General features: G+C 42.3%; 1 protein-coding gene across 7 annotated transcripts in view; it reads right to left on the reverse strand.

Annotated features, from left to right (window-relative positions):
- The window catches only part of git1 (G protein-coupled receptor kinase interacting ArfGAP 1), a 194,429-nt gene that overhangs the window by 52,655 nt on the left and 127,165 nt on the right, over positions 1 to 14,609 (reverse strand). For all 7 annotated transcript variants that reach the window (XM_078224851.1, XM_078224850.1, XM_078224852.1 and 4 more), the window contains exon 10: positions 7,994 to 8,066. In XM_078224851.1, the coding sequence (XP_078080977.1) occupies positions 7,994 to 8,066 (73 nt within the window). The remainder of the gene's footprint in view (positions 1 to 7,993; positions 8,067 to 14,609) is intronic.

The raw sequence follows: 14,609 nt of genomic DNA on the forward strand, positions 1-14,609 counted from the left end.
GGTCTTCAATTGTATTCAAGGTCGAGTTGGATAGCTCTTTATTAGACAATGGAGTCTAGGATTATGGGGTGCAGACAGGAAAGTGAAATTGAGACCAAGATCAAATCAGCAACGACCTTATTGAGTGGTGGAGCAGCCGAAAGGGCTGAACAGATTACTCCACGGTTTATTCACAGGAACGTAGAACTTAAGAACATTGTCTTAGCATAGGACTTAATGTTATGTTCTTATGAATACCCTCGAAACTGAAACTGCATTTTCCGTAATGCATCTTCATTGCACTAACTTATAATGTGCAGTTCAAATGTTACGGATATTGATAATTAGACTATTATTAGGGTAGAGGTGGAAGCAAAAGAGGGGCTCATTTGTTAATCTGAAATATTTAGCACTAATGTAATACAACTTCAGTTCAGGTGACCATTTGCACTTGACACGTGATTTAAGATAGCAAATCCAGTAAAAGTCTTGTCATTTTCTTTTTAGCTGAAAGCCAGCAAAAATAGTGCTACTAACAATAATGTTGTAGAATTAGGTCAAACACTATCCTTTCACGTCTACATTCTGATCTGATTCCAAGTCTGGTAGACAAGAAGGGGGCTGAAGCAGTTCCTTCCCCCACAACCATTAAAACATCCTCCATGTATTACAAGTTTAGTCAGCCTTGATCCAATTACGAACACACGTGTCCACATTACTGAAGCACTTTGAGAGGATATTCTAAAAAAATGAAACAGCTCTTTGAAGATTTGTTCTCATTTAGACTTGCAGGCACTTGACAAATGCAGCTGTCAGCTATAAAGCTACATTTGGATGAAATATACCAAGGCTCTTCCTTAGTCCTATTGACATGTAATTGCCCATTTGCTGTACTTATTTGTACAACGTGCCTGAAAGAGGGAAACACACATCTTTGCTATTCAAACACTGATCATTACTTAAGACATTGCCCTTTAGCCTCTGGTATAAATTAATCTGCAACTTGTCAATACTTCAGACAATTTGCGACTGGATGCCACAGACGCCAATAAATTCATATACAATATACTCAAATTTCAGAAGTTAAGCTATTGTGTTTTAGACTCTCTTTTGGTAGTGTTGATACTTGTTCTGATTAATATATAGGCCAAATTACACCAGGTTTTGTAGACTACCTCACCTGTTATACATGATTGCGTGAAGAAATAATTAGCTGAAAATAATCTGAACTCAAAGAGCATTTAGGAAAACAAGACTAATGCCTGCAACCCCTCCCTGATGTCAAAGAAAGCCTTTACAATACAACAAAATACACAAATTATCTTTGACTAAATTTTCAGATAAAGCATTTTCCAACCAGTTTCCAGAGAACACTGAAAATTCAGCAAGGCAATTTAGAATTCAGCAAGACAATTTAGAAAGACTATACCTGACGAACCTGATAAAAGTTCTTTGAGATGACGACAAATGTGGATGAAGTACAGTCCATAGTCTTTCATAGAATCCCTACAGTGCAAAGGAGGCAATTTGGCCATCGAGTCTGCGCCGACCCCAGTTCCACCCAGGCCCACTCCCCATAACCCCATGTATTTAGCCCTGCCAGTCTCCCTGCCACTAAGGGGCAATTTAGCGTGGCCAATCAACCTAACCTGCACATCTTTGGAGTGTGGGAGAAAACCAGAACACCTGGAGGAAACCCACGCAAACACCGGGAGAATACGCAAACTCCACACAGTCACCCAAGGCTAGAATTGAACCAGGGTCCGTGGTGCTGTGAGCCAGCAGTGCTAACCACTGTGCCACCATGCCACCCCATCTGAAAGCATATCTCACAGGAGACTGGTAAAGAACATTTTAGGGTATGGAATATGTTTACTTAAAAACTGTTTAGAACGGAGGAAACATGTTAGGAGTTGAAAGCAATTTCTCAATGTAGTTGGATATGGTAGAGGCATCCCATAGGGTTCAGTTCACTATGTGCATTATTGATTTGATATGGGGTTACAGACTGGCCCAATTTACAAGCACTAAGGTAAAAGGTATATATTAAACTATTCAAAGGAAGTTGCGTGGGAAAACTGATAAAATGAAATATGGGAAAACAACAACAACAAATGTCAATAGTGTCAGTAAATGCAAGATGGTACACAATTCAAAAAAATTTACTTGGCATGGGGAAAATCTGGGTATGAGAACAGAGGAATTTGAGGAGCAAGTGGTCACAAGAAGTAGGTTTTAAAAGGTATAGAATACTAAAGTCAGGCTGCAATATTTCACAGAAATTCAACTGTAGTAAACTTTGCATGCAGCTTGTGCACCATGCAATGGGATGGATGTTGAAGCAATAGAGAGGATGTACTGTAGATTAACTTGGCCTAGAATGAGCATTACAAATACAAAGAAAAACTCAAAAGATTGCTTTTGTGATAACAAAGACTTTGAGGTTATTTGGTAGAGCTGTTTAAACAAGGGATGAGACAGAATTCATGGAAACAGACCTATTCGAGGGGTTCAGGGGTCTGGAATAAAGGAACAGCTATGCTAGATTTAGAAGGATTTGGGGGGGTGGGGGGAAACAAAAAAACTAGAACAGTTCTGAGGCTTAGGAACTCACTACTGGAGGTGATTGAAGCACAGACCATTTGAGAATAGGTTAGGTCAGTGGTTGAAATTAAAAGAATAAAGGAACAGAGCAGGCACATGAAATTAGGACTTCTGCTTAAATAGTGGATAAACACCACCATGGGTTGCATGGGCTGAAAGGTCTATTTTCATATTCAAGGCGGGAATAGATATGATTTGTAATTACTCTGGGAACCAAGGGATATGGAGAGTAGGCACGAAAGTAGAATTGAGGCAAATGATCAGTCATGATTTTTTGAATGGCAAAGAAGGCTCAAGAGGCCACGTGCTCTACCTGTGCTCCAAATTCTTATGTTCTTATATTGTAGCTCTATGTAAAATATCAATTGCTTAAGGTTCCACAGAACCTAGTCAGAACAATACATGGTAAGCTTCAACTTTCCCCTCTGCAACTGAATTTGTTACCAGCATTTCACCGAATTTAGAATTGCAAGATCTCAGCAACCTCAGGATGCTACAAAGATTTTACTGCAGGAAGGTTTGACCCCCAGTCTGAGCTGAGTTAACCAAGATTTAAAACTCATTTATGGGATGTGGGCATCACTCGCTAGGCCAGTATTTATTGCCTATCCCTAATTGCCCTCGAGAAGGTGGTGGCGAGCTGCTTTCTTGAATTGCTGCAGACTATGTGGTGGAGGTACACCCACAATGCTGTTAGGGAGAGTGTACCAGGATTTTGACCCAGCAACAGTGATAGCAACAGATATATTTCCAAGTCAGGATGGTGAGTTCCTTGGAAGGGAACTTCCAGGTGGTGGTGTTTCCATGTATCTGCTGCTCCTAGATGATAGCAGTCATGGGTTTGGAATGTGTTGCCCAAGGAGCCTTAGTGAGCTCCGGCAGTGCATCTTGTAGATGGTATACACTGTTGCCACTGTTCGTTGGTGAAGGGATTGAATGTTTGTGGAAAAGGTGCCAATCAAGCGGGCTGCTTTGTCCTGAACTAAAATTCACTGCACTGGGCTAGGAAGAATGAAAAAAGCCAGCATCTTTATTTCTAATAATTATATAATGACCGCTGTAGGAAATAATGTACATCAGGAAAAGATTAGGCCCAGCTGCAATGTTGCCTACCAAGTCTATGTTCAGAGGTACAAATTATAATTTAGGCAAAGGTGCACAAGATGGCTGAAAACTGCACCATCATAAGAGCATTGTGAAGTGGGGAAGGGGAGAAATTCTGAAAATAAACATTAGCAATGCAATTATTTTATACAGTAGGCAACTTTTTCATTTAGTTTTCTGTTCCAATCATTCCAATCTAGCCAGTCTTCACAAGACACCTTTGCACCTCACTTTTTAACGTTCAGTTAACAACAATAAAAGACCAGGCACCCAGTAGTCAACAATGTTTAGCAGGCATCCACTTTTAAAACAAAGAACTCAAATCCAAACTTCACAGGCTTGGTGGGCCGAAGGGCCTGCTCCTGTGCTGTATTTTTATTTGTTTTCTTAAAATAGGCCAGGTTCTGAGCACTCCATTTTACCAAACAATTAGCACTCTGGAAAAGGGCGTTTAACAACCACCACAAAGCGAAACAACCAGCTTCGTGGAAAATTAAAACAGCTTTCGTCTCCAACACAGTGCAGTGAACAAAGAAAATTACAGCACAGGAACAGGCCCTTCGGCCCTCCAAGCCTGCACCGACCATGCTGCCCGATTGAACTAAAACCCCCTACCCTTCCAGAGACCATATCCCTCTATTCTCATCCTATTCATGTATTTGTCAAGACGCCCCTTAAAAGTCACTACCATATCCACTTCCACTCCCGGCAACGAGTTCCAGGCACCCATTACCCTGTGTAAAAAATCTGCCTCGTACATCTCCTTTAAACCTTGCCCCTCGCACCTTAAACCTGTGCCCCCTAGTAATTGACTCTTCCACCCTGGGAAAAAGCTTCTGACTATCCACTCTGCCCATGCCCTTCATAATCTTGTAGACTTCTATCAGGTCTCCCCTCAATCTCCGTCATTCCAGTGAGAACAAACCAAGTTTCTCCAACCTCTCCTCATAGCTAATGCCCTCCATACCAGGCAACCTCCTGGTAAATCTTTTCTGTACCCTCTCCAAAGCCTCCACATCCTTCTGGTAGCGTGGCGACCAGAATTGAACACTATATTCCAAGTGCGGCCTAACTAAGGTTCTATAAAGCTGCAACATGACTTGCCAACTTTTAAACTCAATGCCCCGGCCGATGAAGGCAGGCATCCCCCGTATGCCTTCTTGCCTACCTTCCCCACCTGCATTGCCACTTTCAGTGACCTGTGTACACCCAGATCCCTTTGCCTATCAATACTCATAAGGGTTCTGCCATTTACTGTATATTTCCTATCTGTATTAGACCTTCCAAAATGCACCTCCTCACATTTGTCCGGATTAAATTCCATCTACCAGTGCATCTTCATAGCTGTGAAAGTGGTTCAACTAGCTGAAAAAAGGCCATGCGAAGCTGGCACAAGTAGCCACAATAAAAAAATTTAAACAATTCTTACCTTCTTTGATATTAAATTTTTCTGTGTATAGCAGTTAGGGTAGCAAGCTAAAGCACTTGTGTGTTGTTTGTGCCTCCTGCTCTCAAGCATGAAGCTGGAGTATGTTTTGATATAAAAGCTCTCTTCCTGTCTTGATAACTAGAAACTACGTTTAGGAAATGTATCAAAAGACCCAATAGGCTGATGAATAACAAATGGATTGAACCTGATCCATATGCAGCAGAAATGAGCTGTCTGAACGCCAAACAGCACATTTTCCACACCCTGCAGTGTACACACACAGTTAAATACCCACATGTTCTTTAACCTCATCAGATAATGGGAAAATGCTACAAGCAAAAACTTTTCCAAAAATGGATAGGTTTTTCAGTCATTGAATGTCTGTTGGCTGCAATAACACGCACTCCCCGCAGTAAGCACATTCCAATCAAATTTCCTGACTGAATTTGTTTTTGTTGATAATCAGGCAGCTGGTTCTAATGTTACATTATATTATTCACTTTCTTCAAGAGACTAATTGGAGACAAAAGTGATTTTAAACAATTACTTCTGTTTTGACATCTCTTTAAAAAAAAAGATTGTGAACTTTTCAGCAAATTAATCCAAAATAATTTGGTAATTTGCTCAAAACTGATTTTCAATGGTGTGTTATATTAAACCACCTGACAGGAGTTCCGGTGGCTCTTTTAGTGAATGGACTGGCTAGTGCGGAACTGAATGGCAGCAACTTTAAGATCCCAAGGCCATTCACTGGCCTGTGCGATGGGGGAGGGGGGCGGGGGAGGTGAATGAAGGATACTGCAATTGGCCTCAGACCCTGTGGGCTAGCAAATGGAGAAGGCAGCTGTCAACAGTTCTGCTCCCTGCAACTTGCTAGATAACCAAATAGCTGCTGGCATTTTTGTGCATACAGATCCTCTGAGGACAAATTCAAGCTGGACTGGGTTGTGTCCTTCCCACGAGTAGCTTGAAATATTCACACAGTAGTTTTACAGGGTACAAGGGAGGAGGAAAGAAAAAGAGGAGAAAGATAGGAAGAAGGAAAAATGTCTTCCATGATGAAGTGGTCATTACCTGATACTCATTTTAAATACTTGATGGCTGAGTAAGTTAAATCTAGATATTGACTCCATATGTTCTGTATAAGCAGCAAGTACTGGTTATTAACCAGATTAAAGAGCAAAAAAAAGGGGCAGATAGTACAGGATTGAAAAGATCTCTATTTTCACTTGCTTGTTTCAGATGTTAAGATGTATCTCCTATTGAAACCAATATGATCTTGTATTGCTATCTTGCATCTTTATGGCAAGGCAAAATTCAAAGTGGTTCCCATGGTTTCTCAAGATTTTTAAACGCATATCTCATTGCCAAGAACATAAGTTGGAGAGAGGAGCCAATTTTACTGCAAGACTGAAAACTGTAATATTCATACTCCTATGAATTTTTTTATTTGACGTTTCATTAAAGGCCCGAAGAGCAAATTACCACTTGCAGACTGTCAAAACTAAAACAAGATTCTTGCATGCTCATTTTACAGATACTTGAAACGTTCAGCTTATGTTGCTTGTTCCTCTAATTTACATGGCAGTGAAGCACTATTTGGCTCACATCTGTTGCACCAGCTCCTGCAAAGCCTATCCTCACCAGACCTTTGTGTCATTTGGCAGCCACCTTGCTGCCTTCTCTTGATGATCTTAACAAAGACAAGACACAAAAATTGCCAACTCAGCAAAGAAACCATGGAACACAAATAGAGGCATTGGGAGACTACCCTGTGACAAATTAGGGTCAAAGTAATGTCTCAGTGTCAGATAACTAGTCGGATTTGGCAGGGCTATGGGACAAATTGGATAGGTTTAAAAGAGCAAGGTATTGATGGGCCAAGGGACTCTCATGCTTGATGATTCCACAACTGAGTACTGCAAAGCATTAAGAAAAAGGAATGCTTAAAATGCATTAAGATGTACAACAATTCAATTTGTGTCTCCAGTACAATAAATTTGCTGCAGTCTGGCCTTTAAAATATTTTAGTTTTAAACACTACATACTTCCATGAGTAACTAATTGGATAAGAAAATACAGATCAAACTTTGAAATAGTGACTAATAAAGACTTTTTGCCACAAATGTATATTTCTCTTCCAAATGGTTAGTCAGCAACCCCTGTTGGCAGATCATGTCCCGGTATCACAGGAGGACAGGGCTAACCACGATGCTGTCAGTGAACCACAACCCGATAACGTGTCCATGCTTTCTAAGCAAGGGAGGAAAACTGAACAGGAAGCTAGTCTTGCATTTCGAAGTATCTAAAACCAGGCCTCAGTTCAAAAGTTAGTTGCTGATCTTCTCAACCACATCATTTTGTACATCAAGGTAGACAAAAGTATATCTGTAACTATAACAGGATTACAGTGGGATATAAAGAAATCTGTTTAAGATTGCTGGGTTCTCATAAGGTTTCAGTCATTTTTTTCCCTTCGCGCTCCACTTTGAGCATTCACTAACGGAGTGATGGGTGCAATGCAGAATGAAACTTCTAACAACCAGATTCTGCACTGCATACAGATATCAATTTCAGCTACAACACTGCTTCTTAAACTCAAAATTCAAAAGAACTTGTTAGTACAATAGTTCCACTTTCACTACTAAAAATCCTTACTGTCTTGAGTAAATTTGCTTATTCAATGCAACACATAAATGATGGTTAGTTTGAGGCTGATTCCTAGTAGGAAATGAGGTGAAAATATTCAAGCCCATGGCGTGTAGAATCCTTCAAGCAAATAGATTACGAACACCACTCCACGTACCATTGATAAATATGAAAAAGGTCCATATAGTTTTGTATTTATGGCAAAAATGCGTGAAACTTTCCACATACCTGCATCATTCTCACGTCGATCAACTTCATCATAAACATCCATTGCAAGTTCTTCAAAAAGGCGGTTATTCAGCTGCATATAGGAAATAGAAAATGAATACACAGCAATTTATAAACTTCAAGCATCTTTTGTACTGTCCAAACTGAAATCAAGTTGTTTTGTACTTCACTGATGCAGTTGAAAGGGAGGCTTGCACTGACCAGTATGTCTTTATGCTAAACAAGCCATGCTCTAAAACATAATTAACTAAGAGAAGACTAACAAAGTGTTAGGTGTTGACCATTTCTATTCAATCACTGCATTTTTTCCCCCTGTGTACACAGGCCCCATTTTAAATTTTCACTTAATAGCTGCTACATTTTAATTATTGCAAGCAACTTTCCCACATAATGAACATATTAGACAATATTTACTAGTTCATAATTCAGGAGCAACTGGAAATACTTTTTTGACAAGCAGAATCATGGAAATCTGAAATAAAAACAGAAAATGCTGGAAATGTTCAGGAGGTTGTGGCAGCATCTGTGGGGAGGAGCAGAGTTAACATTTCAGGTCTGTGATTTTTCATCAGGACATGGTAAAGGTAGAAATATAATAGGTTTTGAGCAAGGGGCGAGTGGGACAAAGACAAAACGGTGATGGGGTGAAAGACAGGAAAGATTGAATGACAGAAGAGGGCCAAAGAAAATAATGAATGGGGCAAGAAAACAAATGAAATATGTTCCTACAGTAGGTGGGCTGCTGACTTCAAGCAGAAAGTAAGACTAAAACCAAAACATGCCTTTCATTTGTTTTCTTGCTGCATTCATTATTCTCTTTGGAAATACTGAGAGGGGATATATCTGAGGGTTTGCCCACTGAGCCTATATGGTTGGAATTGAGAAATAAGGAGGGGGAAACCACTTTGATAGGGTTGTACTATAGGCACCCAAATAGTCAGCGGAAAATTGAGGAGCAAATATGTCTGGAGATTACAGATAGCTCCAAGAAAAATAGGGTGGTAATAGTAGGGGATTTTAATTTTCCCAATATTGACTGGGACAGCCACAGTATTAGAGGGTTGGATGGAAAGAAATTTGTTGAGCGTATTCAGGAGGAATTTCTCATTCAGTATGTGGATGGCCTGACTAGAGAGGGGGCAAAACTTGACCTCCTCTTGGGAAATAAGGAAGGGCAAGTGACAGAAGTGTTAGAGAGGGATCACTTTGGGACCAGTAACCATCATTCTATTAGTTTTAAGATAGTTATGGAGAACGGTAGGTCTGGCCCAAATGTTAAAATTCTAAATTGGGGCAAGGCCAATTTTGATGGTATCAGACAGGAACTTTCAAAAGTTAATTGGGGGAGTCTGTTGGCAGGCAAAGGGACATCTGGTAAGTGGGAGGCTGTCAAATATATATTACAGTAAGAAGTCTCACAACACCAGGTTAAAGTCCAACAGGTTTATTTAGTAGCAAAAGCCACTAGCTTTCGGAGCGCTTGCTGTTCCTTTGTCAGGTGAGTCAAATATATATTAACCAGGGTTCAAGGCAAGCACATTCCTCTTAGAGTGAAGGGCAAGGCTGGTAGAAGAAGGGAACCCTGGATGACTCAGGATATTGAGGCCTGGTCAAGAAGGAGGAGGCACATGACATGCATAGGCAGCTGGGATCAAGTGGATCCCTTGAAGGGGATAGAGGGTGTAGGAGTAGAGTTGAGAGAGAAATCAGGAGGGCAAAAAGGGGACACGAGATTGCTTTGGCTGATAAAGCAAAGACAAATACAAAGAAATTCTACAAATACATAAAGGGCAAAAGAGTAACTAGGGAGAGGGTAGGGCCTCTTAAGGATCAACAAGGTCATGTGCGGATCCACAAGTGATGGGCGAGTTCCTAAATGAATATTTCTCATCAGTATTTACTGTCGAGAAAGACATGGATGTTACGGAACTTGGGGAAATAAATAGTGATGGCGAGGAGTATACATATAACACAGGTGGTGGTGCTGGAAGTCTTAAAGCGCATCAAGGTAGATAAATCCCCGGGACCTGATGAAATGTATCCCAGGACGTTGTGGGAGGCTAGGGAGGAAATTGCTAGGGGATCTGGAGAGATATTTGAATCATCAACAGCCACAGGTGAAGTGCCTGAAGATTGGAGGGTGGCAAATGTCGTGCCTTTGTTTAAAAAGGGCTGCAGGGAAAAGCCTGGGAACTACAGGCTGGTGAGCCTCACATCTGTAGTGGGCATGTTGTTAGAAAGTATTCTGAGAGACAGGATCTACAGGCATTTAGAGAGGCAAGGACTGATTAGCGACAGTCAGCATGGCTTTGTGAATGGAAAATCACGTCTCACAAATTTGATTGAGTTTTTTGAAGGGGTAACCAAGAAGGTCGATGAGGGCAGTACGGTTGATGTTGTCTACATGGACTTTAGCAAGGCCTTTGACAAGGTACTGCATGGTAGGTTGTTAACATAAGGTTAAATCTCACAGGATCCAAGATGAGGTAGCCAAATGAATACAAAATTGGCTGGATGACAGAAGACAGAGGGTGGTTGTAGAAGGTTGTTTTTCAAACTAGAGGACTGTGACCAGCAGTGTGCCTCAGGGATTGGTGCTGGGTGTACTGTTATTTGTCATTTACATTAATGATTTGGATGAGAATTTAGGAGGCATGGTTAGTAAGTTTGCTGATGACACCAAGATTGGTGGCATAGTGGACAGTGAAGGTTATCAAGGATTGCAGCGGGATCTTGATCAATTGGGCCAATGGGCTGACGAATGGCAGATGGAATTTAATTTAGCTAAATGTGAGGTGGTGCATTTTGGTAGATTGAACCAGGGCAGGACTTATTCAGTTAATGGCAAGGAGTTGGGGAGAGTTATAGAACAAAGAGGTAGGGATATAGGTTCATAGCTCCTTGAAAGTGGAGTCACAGGTGGACAGAGTGGTGAAGGCAGCATTTAGCATGCTTGGTTTCATTGGTCAGAACCTTGAGTACAGGAGTTGGAACGTCTTGAAGTTGTACAAGACATTAGTAATGCCACATTTGGCATACGGTGTACAGTTCTGGTCACCCTATTATGGAAAGGATATTATTAAACTAGAAAGAGTGCAGAAAAGATTTACTAGGATGCTACCCGGACTTGATGGTTTGAGTTATAAAGGGAGGCTGGAACTTAGGAGGCTGAGGGGGTGATCTATAGAGGTCTATAAAATAATGAGGGGCATAGATCAGCTAGATAGTCGATATTCTTTCCCAAAGGTAGGGGAATCTAAAACTAGAGGGCATAGGTTTAAGGTGAGAAGGGAGAGATACAAAAATGTCCAGAGGGGCAATTTTTTCATGCAGAGGGTGGTGAGTATCTGGAACAAGCTGCCAGAGGTAGTAGTAGAGGCAGGTACAATTTTGTCTTTAAAAGAGCGTTTAGACAGTTACATGAGTAAGATGGCTATAGAGGGATATGGGGCAAACGCAGGCAATTGGGACTAGCTTAGTGGTTTAAAAAAATAGCGGCATGGACAAGTTGGGCCGAAGGGCCCGTTTCCATGCAAAGAGAAGGAAACAAAATGAGCACCGAGATTATGGTCTGAAATTGTTGAACTCAAGAGTGCGGAAGGCAGTAAAGGATCCAATTGAAAGAGGTGCTGCTGCTTTTCAAACACACATTGATCACTGTCTGTGTGGAGTTTGCACATTCTCCTCGTGTCTGCGTGGGTTTCCTCCAGGTGCTCCGGTTTCCTCCCACAGTCCAAAGATGTGCGGGTTAGGTTGATTGGCCAGGTTAAAAAAAAAAATTGCCCCTTAGAGTCCTCAGATGCGTAGGTTAGCGGGATTAGCGGGTAAAATATGTGGGGGTAGGGCCTGGGTGGGATTGTGGTCGGTGCAGACTCGATGGGCCAAATGACCTCCTTCTGCACTGTAGGGTTTCTATGATTTCTATGATTGAGTTTCACTGAAACAGTGCAATAGAGCAGAAATGTCAATGAGAGAGCAGGGCAGAAAAATAAAATGACAGGTCTCCAGAAGCTTGCAGATTGAATGGAGGTGTTCCGCAAAGTGATCACCCAATCTGCATTTGGTTTCTCTAATGTAGAGGTGACCACATCGTAAGCAGTAAATACAGCAGGCCAGATTAAAGGAAGTTCACCTAAATTGCTGCTTTGTCTGGAAGAGGTGTTTGGGTCCTTGGATAATGAAAAGGGACACGCATGCGCACACATACAGATGGAAACTGCATGATTCAATGACTCGGAGCACAAAATAGACCAGGAGCCAAAAAAGACCACTGGCTTACAGTTCCTAACTTTGCCCAGTTCCGTTGCAGGGTCACAAGCCTGAAATATAAACTCTGTTCCTCTCCACAGATGCTTCCGTAACCTGAGTATTCCCAGCATTTTTTGAAAATACTGTGCACTGGGGATGTCCAACTCCAGTTTATCAGTTTCAATGGCACATTGAGGCAGATATGACTGATCTGCTGGTGGGGAACGAAACACAGATATTGCAGCAGTGGGTTGGGGTGCATTTCACCTCCCACTGTGCAAACTATGTTATTTTTATTCCTCTCCTTCCAAAGATTAGTCTTGTCAGTCGGTTTCTCAAAGGGAGTGTTTTTCAATTGTGCTCCCTCAGCTGTGGCTTGGGTGCTGAGAGCTAGAGAGATGGTCACTGCCAGGTTGCTGATCTGTGGTGTGTTTGCAGCTTTTTTCACTTTCAGATGCACAGCTTTTATCGCATTTTGCTTTTAGTTGCTGTTGAAAGAACACTCAATAGCCCTTACACAGGCTCACACAAAGTATGAATATGCCAGCACTCTGCCTGCATCTCCTAACAGGGATTTGTCCAAGTCCCATTTCTGTTGCCTCTGACCCAACCGCCTGAAAGCACAAAATAAACCAGGAGCTGAACAAGCACTACTGGCTTGCAGTAGTTTTAGTAAGAAGTTTAACAACACCAGGTTAAAGTCCAACAGGTTTATTTGGTAGCAAAAGCCCCACAAGCTTTCGGAGCTCCAAGTCCCTTCTTCAGGTGAGTGGGAATTCTGTTCACAAACAGGGCATATAAAGACACAAACTCAATTTACATGAATAATGGTTGGAATGCGAATACTTACAACTAATCAAGTCTTTAAGAAACAAAACAACGTGAGTGGAGAGAGCATCAAGACAGGCTAAAAATGTGTATTGTCTCCAGACAAGACAGCCAGTGAAACTCTGCAGGTCCAGGCAACTGTGGGGGTTACAAATAGTGTGGCATGAACCCAATATCCCGGTTGAGGCCATCCTCGTGTGTGCGGAACTTGGCTATCAGTTTCTGCTCAGCGACTCTGCGCCGTCGTGTGTCGTGAAGGCCGCCTTGGAGAACGCTTACCCGAATATCAGAGGCCGAATGCCCGTGACCGCAGAAGTGCTCCCCAACAGGAAGAGAACAGTCTTGCCTGGTCATTGTCGAGCGGTGTTCATTCATCCGTTGTCGCAGCGTCTGCATAGTTTCCCCAATGTACCATGCCTCGGGACATCCTTTCCTGCAGCGTATCAGGTAGACAACGTTGGCCGAGTTGCAAGAGCCTTGGGGAATGGGGGGATGGCTGTGGGGAAGGCCATTCCCACACCCCCACTTCTTGCCTTCAAACAACCACACAACCTCAAACAGACCATTGTCCGCAGCAAACTACCCAGTCTTCAGGAGAACAGTGACCACGACACCACACAACCCTGCCACAGCAACCTCTGCAAGACGTGCTGGATCATCGACACAGATGCCATCATCTCACGTGAGAACACCATCCACCAGGTACACGGTACATACTCTTGCAACTCGGCCAACGTTGTCTACCTGATACCCTGCAGGAAAGGATGTCCCGAGGCATGGTACATTGGGGAAACTATGCAGACACTGCAACAACGGATGAATGAACACCACTCGACAATCGCCAGGCAAGACTGTTCTCTTCCTGTTGGGGAGCACTTCTGCGGTCACGGGCATTCGGCCTCTGATATTCTGGTAAGCGTTCTCCAAGGCGGCCTTCGCGACACATGACGGCGCAGAGTCGCTGAGCAGAAACTGATAGCCAAGTTCCGCACACACGAGGACGGCCTCAACCGGGATATTGGGTTCATGTCACACTATTTGTAACCCCCACAGTTGCCTGGACCTGCAGAGTTTCACTGGCTGTCTTGTCTGGAGACAATACACATCTTTTTAGCCTGTCTTGATGCTCTCTCCACTCACGTTGTTTTGTTTCTTAAAGACTTGATTAGTTGTAAGTATTCGCATTCCAACCATTATTCATGTAAATTGAGTTTGTGTCTTTATATGCCCTGTTTGTGAACAGAATTCCCACTCACCTGAAGAAGGGGCTCGGAGCTCCGAAAGCTTGTGGGGCTTTTGCTACCAAATAAACCTGTTGGACTTTAACCTGTTGTTGTTAAACTTCTTACTGTGTTTACCCCAGTCCAACGCCGGCATCTCCACATCATTGCAGTAGTTTCACAGAAGAAAGAAAGAAAATCATAGAATGAAATTAAGACTCCAATAAAAACCAACGAATCACGCAATGAAAAGGGAAGTTGACTTATTCAGTCACTGTGTAGACTTTAGGCATAATTGTGATAATTTTCGACTCAGGAGT

This window comes from Mustelus asterias, chromosome 12 (genome assembly GCF_964213995.1).
Source record: "Mustelus asterias chromosome 12, sMusAst1.hap1.1, whole genome shotgun sequence".
NCBI classification, from domain to species: domain Eukaryota; kingdom Metazoa; phylum Chordata; class Chondrichthyes; order Carcharhiniformes; family Triakidae; genus Mustelus; species Mustelus asterias.